At 34.9% G+C, this 25,305-nt stretch overlaps 3 protein-coding genes across 4 annotated transcripts; 2 read left to right on the top strand and 1 right to left on the bottom strand.

The window, feature by feature from the left end:
• Nucleotides 1-588: 588 nt before the first annotated feature.
• Nucleotides 589-3,435, bottom strand: LOC122278087. The gene is made up of 5 exons (XM_043088168.1): nt 3,279-3,435; nt 2,879-2,974; nt 1,276-1,337; nt 1,135-1,193; nt 589-1,047 (listed from the first exon to the last, which is right to left on the bottom strand). The coding sequence occupies exons 2-5, from the start codon at nt 2,953-2,955 to the stop codon at nt 1,030-1,032; spliced, it is 216 nt and encodes a 71-aa protein (XP_042944102.1). The 5' UTR covers nt 2,956-2,974; nt 3,279-3,435; the 3' UTR covers nt 589-1,029.
• Nucleotides 3,436-11,227: 7,792 nt separating this feature from the next.
• LOC122279744 (phosphoinositide phosphatase SAC8) lies at nt 11,228-17,541 on the top strand. 2 transcript variants are annotated; one of them, XM_043090547.1, is made up of 20 exons: nt 11,228-11,535; nt 11,646-11,720; nt 12,104-12,234; nt 12,340-12,431; nt 12,585-12,642; nt 13,404-13,460; nt 13,674-13,707; nt 13,903-13,983; nt 14,076-14,182; nt 14,366-14,452; nt 14,545-14,622; nt 15,391-15,452; nt 15,641-15,739; nt 15,854-15,953; nt 16,110-16,218; nt 16,324-16,396; nt 16,488-16,581; nt 16,682-16,768; nt 17,107-17,173; nt 17,286-17,541. In XM_043090547.1, exons 1-20 carry the CDS (start codon nt 11,382-11,384, stop codon nt 17,411-17,413), a joined length of 1,773 nt encoding a protein of 590 aa, XP_042946481.1. In that variant the 5' UTR covers nt 11,228-11,381; the 3' UTR covers nt 17,414-17,541. The 2 variants fall into 2 exon arrangements, with proteins under 2 accessions (XP_042946481.1, XP_042946480.1); XM_043090546.1 differs by having other exon boundaries at nt 11,229-11,535; nt 15,388-15,452.
• A 1,346-nt stretch (nt 17,542-18,887) lies between these two features.
• On the top strand, nt 18,888-20,824 carry LOC122279844 (protein ZW2-like). Its single transcript, XM_043090722.1, has 2 exons — nt 18,888-19,998; nt 20,082-20,824. The coding sequence occupies exon 1, from the start codon at nt 19,305-19,307 to the stop codon at nt 19,995-19,997; it is 693 nt and encodes a 230-aa protein (XP_042946656.1). The 5' UTR covers nt 18,888-19,304; the 3' UTR covers nt 19,998; nt 20,082-20,824.
• Nucleotides 20,825-25,305: the final 4,481 nt, after the last annotated feature.

Below are 25,305 nucleotides of genomic sequence, written 5' to 3'. Positions count from 1 at the left end.
TAGACAAATCGCATACAAGCTATTTGTGAAAAAACAAAACCCATGAATAAATAACAAAATTTTTACACTTTTTTGTTTTTACACTGATTTGTATATTTAAGGTTGTACAAGTCATTTCTCTCGAAGTGACCTTATTTTTAAGATGAGCAATGCTACGTACAATCGTGGAATTACAAATATCACGCAATCGCTTTGAAAAAGAGTAGAGTTCACGATTAAAAAATTAATTTTTTTTCATGTAGATCCCATATTAATTTATTTTTTTCAAAGCGACTACACGCTTCTTGTACAACTACGACTGTAAATATAATTTCTCAAAAGAGTCTTATCCTTTCTTGCTCACGACGAGGAGGGTGGAGGAAAGCCCATCTCATCGCCAAACCCTCCAGATGGTAATAATATACCATTTGAGCAAAGAATATTAACTCCCTGCATCCCATTAAGGCCCAGTTTAGATCTCAAATTCATCTAAATTTATTTTATCTGATCATTACAATTTTTTCAAATTGCAACATAAAATATAATAAACAATTCATTTTTTCAAATCTCAAAATAATAATAATCTTAAAAATTAATATTATAACAATATTTTATTCAATTTTTAACTTTCATTTCAACTCAATTCAACTCAACTCAACATTCAAACTTAGCCTAAGTCCTGCATAACATTCAGAATTTACACCCTTTTTCTCTACCAGAATAGTGTGGCATACCCACAACAACCAATTCCCCCCTAGCACGTACAAATCAAGTAAAAAGTTCTCACAGACAACTATCTCTCTCTCTCGGAGGCCCAAATCCCAGTTCCCTCCCCTCTCAATCCACAGCAACACTGAAGTCAGATAAATATACCCAACTACTTGCCTGTCTAATGTAAACATAAATTTATTTTTGCAGAAGGTTATTAGGCCGTGATTTTCTTTAGGATATTATCCTAAAATTACAAAACTCATTTTCATCATTCCCGCAGAAGGAAGAAGAATATAGATCATATGCAAACTGGGGCAGCACCGTGTCCATCAGACCGAATCACTGATTTTTGAAAGACTGCAACAAATACAACATGTATTGTCATAAGCTATAAACTCTCATGCAGATGAAATCATATTCGATATACACAACATACAATCCAACCTCAAAATCTTTAGACAGATCCTTCACACGGTCAGCGAGTTCTTGCTGCTTCTGTGCAGCTGCATGAACAAACCATCACACAATCACCGCCAAATGTCCAGAAAAGCAGAAGCTACAAAAATTGGGGTGATAGAAACATACCCTTACTCGAAACCTCCTCAATCCTCCTTGACGTTCTCACTGCAAACCTCTGAAATGCAGGACTGAGGAAACCCAACAAAACATTATATTGGAGATATAGGATCACCGGTTATTTTAGGCACAAATGCCAATCAAAACTCATTAAAAAGGAAAAAAGAAAATATGAAAAATAATTTTTATTTTATTATCGGCACTAAGTGTCTATAACTAGCGTCCCGACTAATCTCAGGGGTGCACAAGCCTTTGGCAAGGGGTTTCCCCGCAAGTTCACCTCATGTAATTTAAGGAGAAAATCCCCCAATCCAATGGCACATAGAGATTGTTTGCACCTCGGGTAAATATGAAAAATAATAAACAAAGTTTTTATTCTTGCAGTCATCTTCACAATCAGTACAAACCTATGAGGTAAGTAATCTTGGTGGCAGATGTAGAGGTGACAAACCCATGTGGAACAGTGGATGGAGAGGGGAAGGACCTCCATATACCATGGATTAAGATATACTCATGCAATGCATTGAAACCTTAACTTGCATGTTCATGTATACAGGAGCAAACTGCGCTGTACCTTTTGTTCTTTTGGAGGGAGGGGGGTTGCTTGTGAGTGTGAGCGTAAGCGTTAACAGCAAGTAAACTTTTTTTAAGATACTCAGTATGTTTCTCTAATGAATCGATCTTTTTTTCAAAGATGAACAGTATGTTTCGTTCAACTTAAGCTTTGGATGCCTACATTTGTCAAGTTACACTTTCTTAGCTGGCCCAAATGTCAAGATATACACCCTAAAAATAAAATTTTTATTACATCATCACCCCCCCCCCCCCCCCCCCCCAAAAAAAAAAAAAAACACTGTTTGGCCCTGCATCTCAATGCATGACTGTGTCATTGAAAACCTACTACACCATTGATTTCACATGTTTAGAAAGATATGTATCTCACTATTGAGTCTTCCAAACAATATTATGAGGATTTCTGGAAATGAAGAATTGAACAATTATCATGGTTGAATATCCATATACTCCCTGATAAAATCGTAAGATTACACAGCATATGAAACTAAAATAGTAAGATTAGCTGGAAGCTTTGGGATTGTTTAGATCAGTCTCAAATGATCTAATAGAGAAGCTCTGATGATAAAAAAAAAAACATACGTCATCACAAATAGCATATATATATCGCTTTTCATCCAAACGACCATAAACCTGAGCCCGTCTCTAAATAGTTTGACATTTATCAGAAAACAACAAAAAACGAAAACATATTTTAAACGACACCTGACGCTAGTCTTAGAAAGATGACTAATTAAATCATCAAAATGAAAATATAGAAGAATGGCCAGTATAAAGGTTTAGGAAATTTTAGCGTTTGGAAGTGGCAAACCATGAATTTTATAAGCTGCAGACCATATCAAACCAAGGAAATTTGAGGTTCTTTCGCTTCAAAGGAACGAACTAATAAGGAAAAGTTCCTCTAGGGTGGTCAGAGAAAGAAGTTTCAATTATATAATATTTTTTTGTAAGTGAATTATAGCATCATCATCATAAATATTAAGCAGAACAGCAAAATACAAGCGCGCAATGAAGATTATATGACCAGTGGCCAAGGTACCTGTTGGCAAGGCTATTAACGATAAGCTCGTTCACAAGATAAGACATAACCCTGTGCATGAAATTCCCACCCGCCATGATCTTATCTTCCAGTAACCTATTGAGAAAAATAAGCAGAAACAAACACAAACCCAGTCAGCTTACAAGATTTGACAAAAAAACTAGCTCTCTCTTTCTTGTAGAAACCAAACGAATCCCAAGAACATCAGCCACTTATTAATAAAGCTTGTTGGCTATCACAAATTCACTAAATTTGCAAATACCAAACCCCAAAAGTAGAAGTCCAGTAACAACTTCGATTGCGTAAATTGAAGAGCTAAAAGACAAGAATTTAAAACCCTAGGACACTGCGGATATTGGAAACCCTAAGAAACGTATGGAAGCAATTGGTCGATTTTCACCTGAAAAACGTCGGCGAAGCGATGGAAGTAAACCTTCTAGCTTCTCGAACGAATGCCCAAACAAACACTGATTGGAAGGGGTTGAAGTGGTGTTTGGGCAGGTGCCCCCGAGCCGTTCATCCACCCGCCCATCCGTGGGCCGTAATGTACCCATCCGGGGACCCGGTCCAGAAGATTCTTCTAGACCATTTTCGGCCCCGAATACTTTTTAAGATTGTTTTTGGGCCAATTTGATCCAAAACATGTTTTCACTTCAAAATATAGTTACATGCATAAGAGTAATGTTACATACAGTTACTTTTACGTATTTTTTGTACACTCCACTAATATGATTAGTTAGATTAATTTTTTTTAATACACAACTAATCATATCACTGGAGTGTACAAAATAATCTGCAAAAATGATTGCACATAAAATTTTTGCTTACCAAATAGCTTGAATGAATATCAATGTTATAACAATTGAAATACAATTTTTAAATAAATAAAGGTAACAACATAGCAAGCAATTGCCAACTCCAAGTATAAAACCAAAAAAAAAAATGAGAATATTAATAATATCATGTTTAAAAAGAAAAGAACGTCATTAGGAAAAAAATAATAACATAAGTATGAACTATACAAAATTAATTAACAAACCAATGGTGTATCAATGTCAAACTATGGTCGATATAGATTGAGATGGAGCTTATTTTTTCTAAAGTTGTCCCTACAATAATTAAACTTAAGATTACGTTTGTCAAATAAACATAACACAATCTACTATAAGCAAAAGCAAAAAAATAAATTAATAGCAATTGCCGCTTCTAGGGTGATTAACATCCTCCTCACAACTCTCCCTAAAACAACCACCTCTCGAATCTAAATTGGCTTTCCTTCGATCTAATTTTGCAGTGCAAATCAAAGCTACCATAGAGCTAGGAGATAATGGATTCTAAAATGGATCCTACATGCACCCTTTAATGCTAAATGGGGACTCTAAGGCTACGGTAGAAATAGGGATGATCAAACTACTACAAGGTATCTCTTCAGGGAAGGGATATTTGACGACATTTACCTTCTACCAAGTTAAGATATCAAATTCCTTCATATATGGGTGTAATTCTTTCGAAAAGTATCTTAGTCCGATTAGCTGTCCAAATTCTTCTTAAGCTCGAGGGTATAGCCAAACCCCATACCTCATTTACACTTTTTCGGCCAATCAACTTCAAGAAGAGGCGCAATGAACTTGTCATACAATCTATTACAAGTGTCCTTAACCCTTAGAACAAGTTGATATGCCCATCCCTTTCACTAGTAGTAAAATCATATAAAAATCACACAATCTAATTGGGGTTTCAAATTGAACCCCCTAACCTAATTTAGATTGGAGTTTCAATCCGAAACACTAAATTAGGTTAGGGGTTTGGATTGAATCCCTAGATTATTTAGGGTCTCTAATTCAACAACCTAAAATATCTAGGGGTTCAATTTGAAACCTCAAAAAGCACAATAACTTGAAACCTTGTGAAAGTATAGGGGCTCGAATGGCAGGAAGAACAGTGCTAGAGACCTCCAGAAGCACAAAAGCTCACAACCTCGGGGAAGCAAGTTCTTGCGCTCTCGAGAATCAAAGGAGCTCGCAAACTTGAAAAGCACAAAAGCTTGAAACCTTGAGAAGCAGAGGGGTCTTGAATCCTGGGAAGTAGAGGATCTCACAACCTCGGGAATAATAGTGATTGAGACCTCGGGAAGCAAAGGAGCTCACAACCTTAGGAAGTATAGTGCTCACAACCTCAGGAAGCAAGGATTTGTGACCTCAAGAATAAAAGTGTGCTTGTGACATCAGGAGCAAAGTGCTCGCCACCTCAGGAATCAGAGGAGCTTGCAACCTAGAAAAGCAGAGGAGCTTGAAATTTTGGGCATCAAAGTGCTCATACCTGAATTGAAGGAGCTCACTACCTAGGAGAGCACCCATGACGAAGTGAACCACTCAAAACCTCAGCAAGCACCCAACAATGCTTGTTTTTCATGTTTTTCTCAACTTCCAAAGCAACTAATCGAAAGCTTCTCAATCTAGATAAGTTGAGATTGCGTAGATGTAGACAATGATCCTCTTACGTTTCTTTCTTACATTGTTAATAGTTTATATTTACTTTATTGTTTGTATACAAGTTTGGTTTTGAAATATCTATTAACGCCCAAACTTTTACTCGTAAAAATGGTATAATCTTCTGCCAAAAGAGAGGATAATCATATGAAATAAGCTTAATTTTTCTTGAAAAAAAAAAAAGAAAAGAAAAGTAGGGGCACAAGTATTATCTTCTGCCAAAAGAGAGGATCCAACCATAAGCTACTTCACTTTATCAAATAGATATATTCTTCCTTCTCCATTCTCCATGTCTATTGTATAAAAGAGTATGACAGGCCACAAGAGCTTATACATATATGTTGACTTTTGTGCTCCTTTGTTTAGTCCCATACTAGTGGGAAATAATGAAGGAGCAAAATCCTTAAGTTATAAATAAGAGGCTTAGCCTCTTAGTTTAAGTGCACCAATTGAAAGCTTATTTAGTAACTTTTGACTTTAGTTAAATTCCTCTGTTAGTCCTTTTGTAAAAGGGGAAGAGGTGTAAAGTTAAAGTTTTACTAGTGGGGTAGCTTTGTGAATGCGTTTGGAGTGAGGAGAAAAATTGTGTAATTGTAATAATTTTTCATATAGTGAATTTTATTCTCTGGGTCTGGTGGTTTTTCTCCTGTTTTGGAGTTTCCACGTAAATTTCTTATGTTGTTATTATTTCTCTATTTTTCTTGTTATTTCTGCAAACGGTAGATTCTAGAGGGGTGAATTTGGGAGGTCCAAATTCCCAATAATTGGTATCAGAGCCACTAGGTTCTTTTTGTGGGTTGGAGTTTTGGTGTGGTAGTGTGGATACGTACTGTCTAAGGAGGTTCTGTCTAGGAGATTAGAAATTTTAAGTGTGTCCATTGTGACCCTCCAATTTTTCCTGGGAACTGACTTAGTGAGGTACTATTTATTTCTACAGTAAATTCATCAAAGTAATACCAGGAAGTATGCCTTCAAATCTTGTCAGATTTGAGATGGAGAAATTTGATGGGAGAATCAATTTTTGCTTGTGGCAAGTACAAGTCAAGGATGTCTTAATTCAATCAGAATTACGTAAGGCATTGAAGGGCAGACCAACACTTGAAGTCAGCACTGGTACTAGTGTGACTGGTGAAAGGAGCAAATCTAAAATGAGCGATGAAGATTGGGAGGATCTGGATTTGAGAACAGCAAGTGCGATACGTCTGTGTCTGGCCAAAAATGTTCTTGTAAATGTGCATGGAATATCTACGGTAAAGGAACTTTGGGAAAAACTTGAAGAGTTGTATCAGACGAAAGGCGTCTCAAATCGTGTGTACCTGAAGGAGCAGTTTCATATACTGCGGATGAGTGAATGTACAACTATTTCAGATCATTTAAGCATTCTCAATAACATTGTCACTGAGCTAAAAGCTATTGGAGTTAAAATTGATAATGAGGATCAAGCTTTGAGACTCATCTGGTCTCTTCCACCTTCCTATGAGCGCATGAAGCCTATTTTGATACATGGGAATGAGAAAATAATTTTTTCAGAAGTTACTAGTAAAATTTTTTCTGAAGAGAGAAGACTAAGTAGTGGAAGTAATGTTCTACTTGAGAACTTAGTAATGGTAGCAGTTGGAAACGGGAAGATGAAGAAGAAAGTAGTCTACTGGGAGTGTGGACAATCTGGGCACGTCAAGAAAATTTGTCCAAGAACTGGAGCAGGTTCGGCAAGTGGCTCCAAGTCAGTAAATGGAGATATTGGAAATGATGCTAATGTTGTGTCTCTGTCATGGCATGCCGTTAATTTTCAAAGTTGTCATGATAGAGAATGTGTTAATGTTAGCAGGTTCATAAGTTTGCACACAGGCATTGGTTTGGCATTGATGCAGGGTGTGTGGTGAAAATCCATGTCAATGACTGATGAACTTCCAAGAGAGCCAAACGTGAAAGTTACACCATAATTTTCAGCAAAGTTATTTTTGACATGGGCCGAAATGAAATGCTTGAGATTGGTTTATTCTGAGTGGGTATGCTTTTATGGTGAAGCATGATAGCAGAAACTATGAAGATCTTCATCGAGGTGGAGCTTGGCTGTGGGACCAGTCAAAGTCGCAAGGTAGAGATTGTTGACTTTTGTGCTCCTTTGTTTAGTCTCACACCGGTAGAAAATAATGAAAGAGCAAAATCCTTAAGTCATAAATAAGAGGCTCAGCCTCTTAGTTTAAGTGCACTAGTTGAAAGTTTATCTAATAATTTTTTACTTTAGTTAAATTTCTCTATTGGTCCTTTTGTAAAAGGGGAAGAGATGTAAAATTAAAGTTTTACTAGTGGGGTACTTTTGTGGGTGTGTTTAGAATGAGGAGAAAATTTGTATAATTGTAACAATTTTTCACATAGTGAATTTTTTTTTCTGGGTTTGGTAGTTTTTCTCCTATTTTAAAATTTTCACATAAATTTCTTGTGTTGTTATTATTTTTCTATTTTTCTTATTATTCCTGCAAAGAGTAGATCTTAAGGGAGTGAATTTGGGAGGTCTAAATTCCTAAAAATATCACTATTTGGGATCACTTTCAAATAAATTAGCATTATTACTGCCAAGCATCTCGTTGAACTCTCTCTATCCACTCCTCTCAATATCTTGCTTCCTTTTCTCTACAACTAAGAATTTCTCCCTTTGCAATACTTCTCAGCCAAACTTTTTCTGAGTGTTGCATAGTATTTGAGGCTAGGATCGATATTTATTCCCAATGTCTTATTATAGAACGATACGATTTTTTTTTTTTTTTTTAAAGAGGTACAAAGGTTGGGTCAATGGTTTTCTTCTTGTTTCCTTTTTCCTTTTGAGGGATACATATGTGAAATGTCCAAGCAAAGTAATAGCTTTGTCATAGCCAAAGCCCAAAATGTTGCCTCCACGGTTCTACTTAGAAATGCCAACTCCTAGGATGCAACATTTCCAGCTAATGCTTGGGTCTCGAATTCGAAAGTCTACCGAATGTTTTTTTTTTTTTTTTTGACTTAGTGATTAAGTAAATTTTTTTAAGTGATGTTATGATTTTTTTTAAAATATTTAAGAATATAAAAAAATAAATGAAAAAAAATCGAAAATCAAAAATAAAAACATTGCATTCGATGGGTATTCGACGACTAGTTTTCAGTGACTCTAACACCACTCCAATATTAATGCCACTGCCATCTCATTGCTATTACTTTTGGCAATATGCAGTTCCTTCGTATTAATTTTCCTAACTAAAAATATCAATGTTTCTGCCAAGAAAGTCAACACAAGATTTGAGATCTCATATAGACACAAAATTTTTAATTGATATTCGTCTCATTTTATTTTATTTTTAAATATAGTTTAAATATAAAATTTTTAAACTAATTATTAAAATATTTTTAAACTAATTGTTACTATTTTTTCAAATTTTCAATTAAAAAATAAAAATAAAAATAATTTTTTCAAATTCTCAAACAAAAATAATATCATAAAATTATATTCTTAATTTTTTTTTCAATTTTTCTCTCTCTTTTCTCAAAATTTAAAAAATACTTAACTTGTTATGAAATCATAGAAAAGAGAGAGTCATAACGTATTATAAAACTTTTAAAATAAGAGAGAAAGAGATAGAGTTCAGAAAGGTTATGAAACTTATGAATTTTTTAAAGAATTCAACGATATATATAGGCGTACAAAGGGGATTATGCTAGCACTATGCACTATGCATATGTCGGCCAACTCACTATGTTAGTACTATGCTAGCACTATGCACTATGCATATGTCGACCAACTCACTATGCTAGTACTATGTTAGCACTATGCACTATGCATTTGACGACTAGATAAATGTGGTCATACAATTCAAGATAGTTTATAACACAACTCAAATTATCTTATTACTATTCATAAACTATTTTATTATTATTCACAAAATTGTTATCTTGTTTCACTCCACAAACCAGTCTTGAAAATGAAGTCACTATTTATCCAATAAAAGATGTTACATCATATTAATGCTTGATACAGTCTTATTGCATGTAAATCTCATGCATTTCTTTTGAGAAAATGTAGAGTTTATTATTAAAAAATAATTTTTATTTTTAAGTAGATCCTAAATTTAATTACCTTGTTTAAAAGAAATGCATGAAACTAACCTAACACTACAAATATCATTTTTCATTACATCATCTGCACTGATCATCGTCCAAACATTTTATGTGCTTGAACAATTCCTCTTCTGTCCCTATTTCCCCTAGGGGAAGGGATCCAATTGCTCTTTTTGGCCTTATTCATTTTCACAAAACATCTCATTTTACTTAATCATTACAACTTTTTTAAATTTTCATATAAAATAAAATAAACAATTCAACTTTTTTAAATTTCAATACAAAAAAAATATTAAAATAATATATTCTAATTGTGGACGTCTCTCACTTTCCCTCTGCAACTGTTCACTTGCATAATGTCAAGAGGCTCCGGTGTGATTTGCCTGTAAAAACTTTGATGCTTAGATAAGTTAAATGTAACTAAACGATTTGGAATTTAAAAGAGAGTTCGATCTCTTACTATCAATGGTTACCTAGTATATATAGACTCATGCGTGATGTTTATTTTGTTCAGAGTTTATCGGTGTGGATCATCACCTGATAACCGAAATGATTACTTATTCGTATGAGATCATCTCTGTCTTTCCATGAAAGGTGACGTGTTATGTGTGTGACTTTGCTGAGGTTTGGATTCTTTAATTCCTTTCAGTGAGCAAAGAGTTCTTCTAGTGGGCTTCTTTCATATTGAGATTTTAAGATGAAATGAGCTCTCAACTAAAAATAGACACTCTACTAATAATATTTTATTCAATTTTTAATTTTAATATCGATTTATCTCATTTTATCTTATCTCGGTAATGATTCTGTACTTGTGTAATATCTGTAATCTAAATGCATATGTAATTCTCATATCATTTGCAAGATTCAGTCCAGTTTTACAATCGGGCAAGCATACAACAAATTCTATAGGTCATATTCTTGTAATTGTCTAAAAAGTCAAAGTGTGATTGAGACTGAACTCATATCCCTTGCCTAATAATTAATTTTTTTTTTCAATTACTTTGCTTAACATGAGGGGTCCACGATCCCCAATTGAATTCGTTCCGTGCACTTGCGTTTAGTTGGCAATGCTTTTAACTGATTTATTATATTAAATTTTAAAAAATAATATTTATAATAATGAGTATTTAAAAGCCGTAAAATTATTTAAAAATAAATAAATAAATATAAAAATTATGTAAAAAAATTAATTTTTTAATAATAACTTTTATTTTTTAAAAATAATTATACGATATTTATATATTTTACGATTATAAATAATATTTATATTAAATTTTTAATAAAAAAATTTTCAGTTTTATGGCATATTCGATTTCTCTTTTTTTAAACTTTTGGGAACGGTACCGTTCCGTTCGGGATGGCAACATGTTATATATGTTGTCAAAAAAAATATAATTATAAGTATAATTGTATATTAATTTGTGTATCAATGTGATGTAATTGGTTTAAAAGTAAATTTTATTGAAAATAGTGTTAATTTAAATTTTAAATATAAATAAATCAGTATTGATATACAGATTAGTGTGCGACTATATTTACATATAACAAAACCCTATTACCAATAGCTGCGATATAAAAATACGCAAGCGGAGTACGGCTTTGCCCCTACGCATACAGTGCGCACAAAGTGACATGTAGGACAAATAATCGGATCATAATTGCCAGCTTAATTAATTAAAATTCCGCCCTAATCAGATAATTATCCACAAATCTTTTGGCTATTTACGTCATTCTACACGCACGGAAGAGCTGGTTATTTGTTGTACCTGACGAGTCGTTTTGACCTTCCCTCGTCTCATCTTGCCCTTCGCCACTGCATTGCATCCACGTTTTCCATTTCCTTTTTCTTTCTTTCTTTCTTTTTTTTTTTTTCAAAGATTTCAAAGCATTCAAGCGGTTTTCGTGCATCGAAAATTGTGAGAAAAATGGAGGGTGGAGCTTCTTCAGGTGGTAGATTCAAGCTCCATGACCAGCTGGAATTGCAGGAATTTCAGGAAATGTTTGTGATTAAACCCGTTGAATCACCCGATCTGGGTTTCTCGATAGACCGTCGTGACGGTAACTGCCGGCCACTTGATGGTAAAGGATTTTCCAATCTCGTGTTTCGGATTTTCTTTAGGGTATGATTGGTGATGCATGAATATTATCTGTGCAATTTACTTAAAAACTGACGTTTTTGATTCTCGCAGGTGATACTTTATCTGACAGTCCTTCCAAAGTATCTACAATTTATGGTGTGGCTGGAACTATTAGATTGCTTTCAGGTAATTCCTTGGCACATCAAGATGTTTTCGATGCCCATTCGCATTTCCTTTCTTCTTCCAATAATTTACTCTGTGTGTGTGTATGGCGCGGGCGCGGGCGCGCGCGCAAACGAGTGCTTAATGCTATCGAAGTTTCGTTTTAGTTCATTTGAAAAATGTCGTGCTTAGGTAGTGCATAGCTGATACATGGCCTTTTTTTCAATGTAATTCTGTTATTTGAATCTGCTTTGGAGACTTTTTAATGAATTTCAAATCTCATAAGGCTGAAACTGAAATCGTATGATTCTTGAGCTAACTCGCGCAATTAACTAGCCGGTTCGGCAATATGGTTCTTGTTAGTTGTTAAGTGAGATTTCTGCTTAGTTCTCTGTGCTTTGGTTCAGGAACATATGTACTTGTAATAACTTCTCGGAAGGAAGTCGGAACTTTTCTTGGTTCTCCAGTTTTTAGGGTTATTTCCATGAGGTTCCTACCCTGCAATATTGAAGCTCTGAAATTTTCGACCACTCAAGAAGTATGGTTATACATTTTTTCCTTTTCTTAAAAATAAAAAAATAAAATTCTGGTCTTTATAGAGCATTAGTGGGCTTCTCCTGAGATTATAATTTCTTTTATGCAGAAAAGAGATGAGGCTTACTTCAGAACTCTTTTGAAAACAGTGGAATCGACTCCGGGCTTATACTATTCATATGAAATGGATATAACTTTGAAGTAAGTCGATTTACCTTGTGAATTGCTGTCCTTTAAGTAGATTGCCACTGTTTGCATAGATGTCTTGTGTCCTTTATCATTTTTGTACTCAGAGTCAGATATATATTGGACTACGTGTTGCATATTCAAGATACATTTGATCATGTCTACCAGCTTACAAAGAAGATACAAGTTAGCAGAAGGTTGGATGAATAAACCACTTTGGAAGCAGGTTAGTTAGCATGACAGGTCTATTTTCAGAGATAAACTTTCATCTGAAATGATCCAATATCATTGCATTTAACAAATGTAGTTGCTGTTCTGTGCTTAAAGTATTTGAAGCTTTAACACTTGATCCAATGCATCTCAAAAGAAGTTGATTTTGTTCTTAAAAAGGGCTATTTTTTGTCTCCAATCTTAATTTGTTCCTTGTTATTTAATTATTTAATTTTTAAATTTTAGGATTTTAGGCATGGGTCTTTCAGTAGTTTTATTAGTTTAGGGTCCTTTCCTCTGGGTTTTCTGATTTGCATGGTATAAAAATAAAATTTCAGAGGGCATTCTCCACTTCTCAACTGTGGCTGAGTTGATGCCTTCAATGCTAGGCTTGGGGGAGGGGTTTCTTCTTCTATTTGTGTGTGAATCAATGGATTAAAATCAAACTTTGTCTTTTCTTTGCTGACCCCATTGATACTAGTTCCTCCATTAGTTGGTAACAGAGCTGCACCTCCTTGCATTCTCATGTGAGCTATGAAGATAATTTTTTTATCTTAAAAAAGTTTGATTGCTTAGTAATGCGAATTTCAGAAGATTTATACTGGGTGATGGGAGTCTCAAAAACTTTCCAATGTATAGCAGACTCCAGATAGTGTTTTTGATCATTGTATTTCTCTTTATCTTTTCTACTATTCCAATAGTTCGTAGGTGTATTTTGTCATTTCAAGAATGATCTATATTCCTGAATTTGTTTCTGATTGTCTATTTATATTTCAGGCTGACCCTCGATTTGTTTGGAACAGAAATCTTTTGGAGGACCTTATTGAGTCTAAGGTTAGATATGGTTTCTGTTAAGTCTAAGTCATCCTTTGGTCAGCATTTTAATGGGAATTGTTTTGCTGTTCGCGAAGTCAAGAACTGCTCATTTTCACTTCAAGAAGAAAAAGTATTTTCAAGAGCTTAAAGGAAAGACAAACTTGGCACTTCTTTTGCTAGAAGCGTTTAAAACTTCTTTCCCCTAATCTGCATTTATCTTTCTTGTTGCAGCTTGATGGTTTTATCATTCCTCTATTTCAAGGAAATATCCTGAAGTTTCATACTCTTAATGCGTTTTGGTTAATATCATTCGCCATCCCTCCCTTTTTTTCTTCTCTTTATTTATGTGTGTGCATGAGCAAATATCATGCATGTACGAGACAATAGGACACAGAAGTAAATTTATCATTATATTCCAGTAAAAAAGAATATACATTGTTTTCAATTAACTGTAGATTAAGCTTCCAGGCAATACAGCTAAAGCTAAACAGTGCTCTTGCCACAGTCACATTAATTTCAAGGAGGTGTACTCGGCGTCTAGGTACAGCATTTTGGAGATAATTGGTTTGTACAATTATTGATTGGATATCCTCAAAAAGATATGAGTTATGAGATTGTGTGTTGATGACATAGGGACAAGGATGTGGAGAAGAGGAGCTAACCTTGAAGGAGATACAGCAAATTTTATTGAGACTGAACAATTGCTAGAGGTTGATGGTTTCAGGTTCTCATTATTGCAGGTACCTGTACTGTATCTGATAGGGGTTCAGAATTAATTGTGTTTCAAAGCATTTTATCCTACAGGTCAATTTGTACAGACCAGATTTCTTAACTTGGAGTTGCTTCTTGTTTCATTTTGTAAATTAGTCTCAAAAAGGGAATTAACTAGAGAAGCAAAGTTTGGTCGATACTCTCTATTTCAGGTGCGAGGTTCAATTCCACTTCTTTGGGAGCAGATTGTTGATCTCAGCTACAAACCGCGACTTAGAATTATAGAGCATGAGCAAACGGTACAAGTCTTACTTCAGGATGGAGCACTTTCAGTGTTGAGTTGTATTATGAGTGGCAATTTATATGTGTACATTTGGCTTTCTGCGTCCAGTCAAACATTGTGGAGCGCCATTTCCGTGATCTTTTGCAAAGATATGGAGAAACGGTAGCAGTTGACCTAACTAATAAAGTAAGGGTCTTTGTCTCTCTTCTCTTCCCCTCTAAATCATGAGTCTGGCCTATAATATAATTTCTTCTTGAAGCTGTTTGTAAATCTGCAGAATTTTGCCAGCAAAATATATTACCTAATTGTTTCCTTTGGTATTTATTTAAATGGACTATATCACTGAACAGATTGATCAGAATTTTGAATGTGGATTCCTTTTAGTCAGGTGGTTCTTCGTGCATATTTGTTAGTCATGTTATTGGATTTCCTTGATTGTGTATGAAGTACACAGGATGGAACCGGGACTTTTTATTTGGGGATGCCAAATGGGGTCGGGGTGTATAATAAACTATCCCATTTCGAGTCTAAAATGTATTTTTCCAATCATACATACATTTAGCTATATATAAGAGAGAATTTTATTTAAAAACTGAATGACCAAGAGTGGGTCATGGCCCTACAGGCCCCACCTTGGCTCGGTCCCTAGAACTGCACAAGTTTTAAGCTTTTATTTTCTGTACAAGTTTTCTTTCTTTCCAATCCCTAGGGGTTGGTTCAAGTGGTAAGGGCCTTAGTCTTGGTGATATGCTCTCTCCAGGTCTAAGGTTTCTTGGGTGCAAAAAATTTCTAGGGACCACGTCCCATCAGTGAGCTAACAAATCACCTGATTTGTGTGATGGGGATGCATTACTAGGATCCGAAGTTTAACTGGGTGAAAGACATGTTATGTTTGCATGGTCTCTATGATTCCTTGTCATTAAAAAATTGAATTAAATCTTGTTTTTGTAGCAGGGTGATGAAGGTCAGTTAAGTGCAGCATATGCCGCTGAAATGCAAAAGCTGCAGGTTGTGAGGTGACATTTTAGACTTTTATGGTATTTGTTCATTTTTAGTAAACCAACTTATCAAATTCTAGAAGTATTTTCTATGGACTTTGATTCTTGTTGTGCTTTATCATGGCATATTTTCTCAAGGCATCACAGTGCTTCAGAGAACATCTTAATTGTTATGAACTCCTTTATTTTTTCATAATTTGCTGCAGATACGTGTCGTTTGACTTTCATCACTATTGTGGCAACTCAAACTTTGATAATCTGAATGTGCTTTATGAGCAAATCTCAGAGGATTTTGAAAAACAAGGGTAATAAAAAATATATGGAGCTTTACTTACAAACTTGTATTACCATGCCGCAATCTAGGAATGCTGGCTTTCCATAATTCTGTTTTTTTAATTACTTCTGTTCCAGCTGAGCAGATTCTTCCTCGTAGACGCAGAAGGAAACATACTGGAGGAGCAGAAAGGAGTTATTAGAGTTAACTGCATTGATTGCCTTGATCGAACAAATGTCACCCAGGTTTGGAGAATGTTATTTAGTGTAGTTGATTATTATCGCTTGGTCATTTATGATTGGTATGTTTGTCACCTGATAGATATCATATCTGCAGTGGTTAAGGACCATGCTGTTTATGGTTTTTATGGTTGCTGAGCTTCCTCCTTGTTTTCTTAACAGACTTTTCTGGCTCAAAAATCAATGAGTGTACAGCTGCAGAGGATTGGATTACTCGCTTCTACAGAATGCATTTCTATGTTTGCTGAAGAATATGGAAAATTCAGAAGATGTATGGAATTATTTATATTTCTCCTTGTATCCTTCTTGCTGAGTCAGAATTTGACTGTAAGCTATGTTCTCAGCTTCATTATTAACAACTTTTCTCTGACACTAGTATGGGCCGAGCAAGGTGATGAGATAAGCCTTGGTTATGCTGGGACTCATGCCCTGAAAGGAGACCTGGTTAGGTAAATCAATTTGAGATTAAGATTTCTAATATCGGTGTTAGATTGTTTGTGTGTATTGAGCATAATAGATCTTGGATGCAAAATGTTGCAGATATGGGAAGCAGACTGTAGTCGGACTAATCAAAGATGGAATGAGTGCCATTTCAAGATATTATTTGAATAATTTTCATGATGGAGTTCGGCAGGCAAGTTCCCAATCTATGATTTTCACTTATGAAAAACAACCCATTTAAATGAAAGGAACCAGTACTGCTAACCTACTTTCATGAAACTGTGTTTGCTCAGGATGCTTTGGATCTTATAAGTGGTCACTATACTGTCAGTAGAAATAATCCTTCGCCGTTCCAATTAAATGGATTCGAGGCAGTCTCTGTAAGTACTATGAGTGGATCAATATCTTACGTATCTCACTTCTATTACTTGCTGCTATCTACCATCAATGGTACAGAAGCTAACTGCTATCTACCATCGATGCTGTATGGTAAAATTATACAAAAATGTATTTGCAATCTAACTGCTCAAATATAAAATAATAATAATAAAAAAGAACAAAAAGTTGGTTAAATCTGACGAAGTCCTGCCTAGTTTGCCTGATTATACTAATTTTCAAATCTAAGAAATCCATGTTATTTCTTGAGATAGCCCATTGATTTGCATTTTTCGGAGTTGTCTCTGACTACATGTTTTGTGGAAAAACCCAAAAACTGCAGTATCTCCCAGTGGCATCAGCTTTGATAATTGGAGGTTTGACGCTGACATCCTTCACACTTCACCAAGGTATCATTTCTCATATACTTAGTCTTTTGTGCGTGAAGAGACAAAATGAAAATCCATCCTAAAGGGTATTCACTGAGAATTTCAAGCATATTGTTTGTTCTGTTATCTGTAGCTGGGCGAAATGCACAGCAGTATATGTCTTCTGTATTATGGGCTGGAGTAACCGCTGGAGTTATGGCAATGGTGAAAGCTAATGGAAGGCAGTTCTGTTCTAGGCCTCGATTGTGTGGTCTTCTGTAATGAAGCCTTACTTTGTCCATTTTGTTTTAGGAAAATTGTACATAATTTATTCTTATTTACTAGCTTGATATTGTTTTAAACCACGTAATATAGGATCAACGAATGTCGAATATTTTTCCCATGAAAAACTCCTCTACCCGACTCCTTAGTTGTCTAGCTGCATCCCCTTCCCTGTATTGGGTCACACACATTGGTCCGACCTTACAATCTGCCTATCAGCAGCCCAGAAGCCTGCCAGATCCCTGCAAAAGGCTCGTCCTGTTTTTCTTTCTTTCTTTTTTTTTTTTTCTTTTTTAAAAATAATATTCTTCTTTATTCTAGATATTTTGGTATCACTTGTTATATGACATATCTTAAAGAAAAGTAGAAAAAATCTATTTTAAATGATTGACCGATAGAAGTAATTATATATTAACATGTGTAACTGAAAAGAGAGCAGGCAAATGAAAAGAAGTGTCTTTGAGAAGACCATATTCCTTATCGCTTCAGTTTTTATGTATCTTTTCGGAAACACAGAAAAAAAGACAAGATAAGAAAGCACTACAAACGGTACAAGAACATACAAAACAGAAGTCAACATTTTTTTTAAGACTCCCATTAGAGAAATCTATTCCAAAACAATTTGGGAACACATGGAAGGCATGCATGCTTCAGATATGGGTTTTGCTAGATGCAGTCGGGAGAAGCAGTCGGGATGCAAACGGCTGTACTGAATAAATAAAAAAAATTTATAAATTTTTTTTTTCATAAAGGACCTACATGAATAAAAAAAAATTATAATTTTTTTTTTTTTTTTTATGTAGGTCTCGTATTAATTCATTTTTTTCTCTACGACTGTACGCCGACTGCATTTCCCGACTGGACAAATCATTTCTGCCTAAATAATGCACAGCACTGAAAACTGTGTAGTTATTAGCTAAAATAAAAAGTTGTGAAAATAAAATTTTTTGAGACGTAATTTATATTGAGATAAAAGATTTAGGAAAAGTATAATGGACAGGCTTACTACTCTCTTATTATTCTTTGACTATTTTAATGTATTTGAATTTTTTATTTTTTTTATTATTTTCCTTTAAATATTTTTTTAGCATTCTTAATCGTAAAGAAAAAAAATAAAAAAATATATAATTTTACTAATAATCAATTCTTTAATTATTGAGTAAAAAATAAAAAAGAAAAAATAATAAAAATATAATAGAAGTAGTAAGATAATAAAATTTTATTATTTTTTAATAAAATTTAACTAAATCATTACATAATAAAATTTTTGAACTAAAAAACTATTCAAGGTTTAAAAAATTAAAAATTCTGAAAAGTTTTTCCTTGTCGCGAAGTACTGCACGCACCGATTGGCCCTTCACAGTCCGATGGGAACACTCTTGGCAGAAGCCGCCGAGAGAGAGAGAGAGAGAGAGAGAGAGAGGGCGTGTTAAAAACTCTGTTCGCAGTACCGACGAACGCGTCCTACTCTTGGCCTTATGGTCGTGGAAGCCGCCGAGAGAGAGAGAGAGAGAGAGAGAGTTAAAAACTCTGTTCGCCGTCCCGACAACACGCGTCTCGATTTCTGAAGGATACTCTTCTTCGTGGCGTTTATTAACATTACAAATTACAAGTCTCTGTCCGCTTCAGGCGACCACTTCTCCGAAAATAGAAATCAGACGCCAATCTTGCCCCCAGAAGTATCTTTTGCAGATCAAATACTTCCCCACGAAGAAAAAATTACAGATGAAAAAAATATTCAATCCATTACTTGACGTCACATTCTCATGATCCCGGCCATCTCCCTAATATGAACTGGTCTTCTACGTAGTGTCCTGTCCTCCCTTTTCCATACAACCACCTAACTCACAGCTTAGCTCTTTTCTCTCTGCCATCTAGCTCTAACTCTACCATGCGAAGTGGGTCAAGAACGGGAACAGCCTCATTCGAAGCCTTTCTGGAAGGCTGGCTTGTCCGCCAACAACACTACCTCGATGAGCTTCTCTCGGCTCGGCAACATTGCCACGAAATCAGAGACGAAGACCTCAAAGATTTGGTTTGCCGCATCCTCGCACACTACCAAGAATACTACGAAGAAAAATCGATAATTGCTCAGAGGGACGTCTTCCTCGTGTTCTCTCCCACATGGTTCACCTCCTTCGAGCGCACCTTCCTCTGGATCGCCGGTTTCAAACCCGGTTTGGCATTCCGCCTCATCAGCAACTCGGTGGATGACTTGTCAGAGGACCAGCACCAGAGAATGAATAGGTTGATGGAGAAGACGAAGGTGGAGGAACGGGCGCTCAACCATGAGCTGGCAAAGATTCAGGAGAGCGTGGCGGCACCACCGTTGCTGGAGATTCTGGGGCGTGGGGGGCGGTCAATCAATGGGGAAATAAGTGAGGAGGACAACGTGTTCGCGGCATGGAGGTCGGCATTGGAATCAGCGGTGGCCAATGCTGATGCGCTGAGGACGAACACGGCGGTGAAAGTGGTGGAGATACTCAGTCCAGCTCAGAGCGTCAGGTTCTTAGCCGCAGTTTCTGAGCTTCAGCTCAGGATTAGGAGTTGGGGCTTGCAGAGAGAAGCAGAAGCACAAGAATAAAGTGGGAACCTGAACTCTCTATCTCTCTCTGTTTATCACCTAAGCAGTACTGCTAACCTACTTTTATGAATTTATGTTTGTCAGGTTGCTGTGGATGGATCTTATAAGTGGTCACTGTACTGTCAATAGAAATGGATTCGAGTCGGTCTCTGCAAGTATGGATTCGAGTCCTGTAAATATTGAGTGGATTAATATATATCTTACATATCCCACTTCCGTTACTTGCTGCTACCTACCATCAATAGTCCAGAAGCTAAACTGCTGCCTTTATCTTACTCAATATTATATGGTAAAATGACAAAAAAAAGGCCTAGTTTGCCTAGTTTTCTCTGTCTAACTGCTCAAATACAAAGAGAAAGAGAACGAAATGACCAAGTCCTAAGCCTGATTATTCTAATTTTCAATTGTAAGAAATCCATTTCATTTCTTGAGATGGCCCATTCAGTTGCATTTTTAAGTTCTCTGACTACACGTACATTTTGTGGACAAACCCAAAAACTGCAGTATCTCCCAGTGGCATCAGCTTTGTTAATTGGAGCTCTGACGCAGACATCCTTCGATCATACTTCACCAAGGTATCATTTCTCTCATACTTAGCTCTGTGCATTAAGGGAGAAAAAGAAAATCCATCCTAAATGGTATTCACAGAGAATTTTAGGCATATTGTCTGTTCTGTTATCTGTAGCTGGGCGAAATGCACAGCAGTATGTGATTTCTGTATTATGGGATGGAGTTATGACAATCGTGAGAGTTAATGGAAGGCAGCTCTGTTCTAGGCCTCATTGCGTGGCCTTCGGCCCTTCTGTAATGAATCCTTACTTTTTCCATTTTATCTTTGGGAAAGTGTGCATAATTTATTCTTACTTTCTAGATTTTTACTGTTTTAAACCTAGCATCGTTAATAGATTATCTAAATTAAAAAATAAAGTCTCATTTAGTTATTAGAGATGAAAAACTGATTGCAATGAATTATGTAAACTCAAATTTATTGGCTTTGAATTACAATACATGTTAAAGTAAAACCAAATTTTCTTGTTACTATTTAAGGAGTAAATGTTTATTTTATTACTTCATATTACTCATGATTACTAATTTAATTAGAATATAATTACTTATAAATAGAATAGTAAAATATGATAAAATAAAATAAATTAATAATTAAAAAAATTAAATATTTTTTAATTATTAATTACTCATTATTATATAATGAATAAATAGATAATCTAATATGGAGATTTGATGTGAATAGTTAAAGTCAAATTTATTTTATATTATTTTATTGTTATATAATGAAAAAATAGTTATTCCAATATGGAAACTTATGTGAATGGAATAGCTAAAAGCTAAATTCATCTTAAATTCATCAAAAATGTCCTTTAATTTTGGATAATCCATTGAAGATGCTCTAGGATCAACTAATGCTGAATATTTTTCCTTTTGGTTTGTCTGCAGAGAGCAACTCTTGGCAATCAATGACCAATTTGGCTCCTGCACCCATCTTCTCAGCTGTCTAGCTACGTCCACTTTTCTCAATGGAAAAGTCTATTTGCATGCGTGAAGGGGGAAGGCCCACAAACACGAACGGTATCCTACGTGTAGTCAAACGCACTGTTTTAGAGTAAATAAAATGGTGCGTTTGATTAAAGTTGAAATTGTGCAAAGACTCAGAAAAATTGATGCATTTCATATTCCGGTTTCTCTGCCTGTGCTCTCCCCTTCCTTCCCTTTCCCTGCGCTCTCCCTCCCCTTCCCTCTCTCTATGTGATCCTGCTCCACAACCCTAACCCTAACGTGACAGACCCTTTATGCTAGAGGATTTTGCAAAAACTTTGACGCTCTTCCTCCCCTTCCCTCTTATTACGGTTCCAGTTGTAGTACATCTGAGAATTCACTCATCGTAAATTCTGAACTAGATTGTGGAGAAGAGATTTTGGCTGGTTGGACTACAATTGAACCTCTAATGTTAATTATTATGGATGTATATTTTAGATTATATAGGGACTGACCCATTTTCTGGTTTTATAGATGGAGCTTATTTCTAAATTACGAAATCCATTTATCTAGAGCATTCTCATCCCTCCATAATTTCTACTAAATTTTATCTAAAAATCATACTTCTTATAATTTTCTCCTAAATTTTACTTATCTTTAAAAAACCTCAAACATCTCATTTCCTCTATTAAAATATTAATATTCTTCTATTATTTTTTATTACTTTTTTCTCTCAATTTCATTTCCATTCTTAACTACTAACTATTTTGTCTTATTTTTTCTCTATTGAGTATTTCCAGTTTTAGCTAAAAATTATTATAACACGAAGATTATTTTTTATTCCGATACGTAAATGTTAGTGAAATTATTACAAATAATAAATATTGGAATTTTCCCAACAATTATTTTTTGGTAGCTTATTAAATACAAAATTGGAAACACTTGTGACTTATATTGAAAGGAAAGGCAATCCAAGATAATAATAATTACAATATCTAAAACAATCCTCATATACTGGGTTCAAAAGTTTAGCACATGTCGCCAAGCTCACAATTTTTCAAAGTAAATTTCCAAAACAAATAATCACCATATCGAAATAAGAATAATAAAATTGGTTTTCTCCAGTTTTCACTTATGCATCTCTAAATCAATTTCTATTCGATGTCTACTAGTTTGAATGTCCATTGAGACTTGTATTTTATGAAGTTCGGTCTTTAATTGATTAATTGTCTTCTGTACATATGATAGTATTTCTGGATCATACTAAAAAAAAAAAAAACCCCGCAAGTCTGCCCAACCTACACAATTGACAAGTAATAAAATCTGTAACATCCAAGCTACAACTATAAAACTGAAATTTAATTCCAACAAAATTACCAAAATTACCTCATAGTTTTGGCAACCGAAAAATCGCCACCCCACATTTTTCTCATGGTATGAGCAGTTCGTCGACATGTTTTAATACCACAATAACATACTGGGAATTCATTGCGACGATTGTTTGTTGAGCGTGACATATTGGTAGTGCTACTACTTGACCTAGGCATTGGGTAGTAGTATCTTTTGTTTTGCTTCAAGTTTGTAGATAAACAGTGAGTATTTCCATTCAAGTTTGTCCATTTATTTTGGTAGGTGGCTCAGGAAACAAATGGTAACATATAGGAAATTTTTCACACTAATCTCGAATGGGTGCAACAACCGTTTGCTACTACTTATTTGCCATCCAGGTTACCATACCATGATGTGTGTGCCAAATTTCCTGTGTCTCCACTAGGCTTTGTAGTCATCACAACTGAGGTTTTTAGAGAAGGAAACACCAACGACAACCATTCTCAATTCCAAAAAAAAAACCACAAAATCAATGCACTGAAATGGCCAAAGAAAATGTCCTTTATTAGGCTTATAATGGTTTTATTATTTACATCATGTGTGAGACAAGAGCAAAACTAAGAAAATGACTGCAAAACTAAAAAACCCTCATCGCTTTTTGTAAAAACAATCACAAAATAGTTGGTGGTCATCCAAAAATCGGGTTACCCTGCCACTTTTGTTGGAGCCCCATTAAAAATACTTGTGAATTAATCACCTCCCATGGAGTCATTTGAACCACCATCACAGCCTTATACAGGCCTAAATCAATACCAAATAACCCCTTCACGAATGCATATAAAGGCATTGGGTAGAAATCAATATAATAGCAACAAGTTTAGTCCAAATTATGTAATTGAAACAAATAGCAACTAAGTCCACTATAACAACAGAAGGGATACCACCAATACAATTAACTTTGATGTTGAATAATAATTAATAATGATAAGTAATGATACCATAAATAAACTAATGCATATACTTGATGTGTTAATAAGTCCATGCCAACCAAACAAGTCAGTCCATCTCACAAGTAATAGAGAAATATGACAACTGATGCATGTACTTGATGTGCTAATACTTGATGCATATGCTTATGGGTAATATGAAGAACATGTTCAAGCTATAAAATTGTAATGCCTCGTACTCGAGAGGGTTGGAGAATTACTAGCTGTCACCTATATTTGGGTCTCCCAATACAAATAAAATCTCTAAAGATTTCAAAACAATCATACATTCATCTTTATCAACTTCATACTATAAAGACATCAAAGCATAAATAAACAATTAACATCAATCCTTGTCTCCACAATCTTCCAGTAACCTTAACATAATAGACTAATAATTTAATAAGTCTCAAATATCCAAATAACAATAAAAACTCCAAATACTCAATTCAAACTCTTCTAATAACATTGGTAACCTTAGGTACTCGACCACCTATTCCATAGCTAGCCAAGCTCCAATTTCTATTCCTAACCCCCAGCTTGGTCATCAATATCATCTGAAAAATATTATGAAAATAATGGTTGAGTTATTGACAACTTAATAACCAGAAGACATATACTAACGTGCAAACATGAGCATTTACAGAGTACAACATGCAGAAATAAATATTTTCCAAATTTATCGTGTAAAACAAAAAATGTTTTCAAATGAAACAGAGTGATGATTTTAAGACATCTAAAACCCAAGGTATTTCGACATAACATAATCTGAACATCATCATCACATCAAAATAGAGCATCTCACAAAGTAGAGACTACACCGATGGTAGGGTTGTGCTAAACTTGGTGGCCAAACCGGACAAATACATATGTGAAATCTTTCTTTTATTATTCTCAGAGCCCCGAGTGTACACACATGAAAGACTACATAATAACCATTTTATTTTTAAAGTGGGTACATTTAGAGACAAAGAAGTTGGTACCAACCCAAATAGAGCAGAGCAGGGCAGAGATAAATACAAAACGAGTACACCATGTCAAAGGTTTTCAAATGTCTTATCAAAACAAAATAGAGTATCGAAATATATTTAGATCATTCTCACATACTAAAAATAAAAGTCAGAGCATCTTTCTAATCAATGTACAAATTTTCAGATTTTCAATATCACTCTTTTTATACAAATTTCAAAAACAGCATAACAAAATTAAGCTCATGTCTACACAATACATGTTAGAAAACATTTCCCTCTTTCATAAAAGTTTCATGAGTAATGCAAATAATTGACCGCGGTTGTTTTTCCCAAGTTCCCATTCCATAAGAAAACATGCAAAATTTTTAGAAAGTCAACTTTAGTCTAAACATTTCGTATAAAGCCTAGCATATAAACTCCGCTTACCTGATTCTTGTAGCATATTATCTATGCCTTGAATTTGAACTCTATTAATCTCGTCACCTATTTCATATAAGTAATATAAACTAAGCATTAATGACCAGCAACACA

The sequence above is a fragment of the Carya illinoinensis genome, chromosome 10, assembly GCF_018687715.1.
Source record: "Carya illinoinensis cultivar Pawnee chromosome 10, C.illinoinensisPawnee_v1, whole genome shotgun sequence".
Lineage (NCBI taxonomy): Eukaryota > Viridiplantae > Streptophyta > Magnoliopsida > Fagales > Juglandaceae > Carya > Carya illinoinensis.
This window is presented reverse-complemented; position numbering and strand designations above follow the sequence as displayed.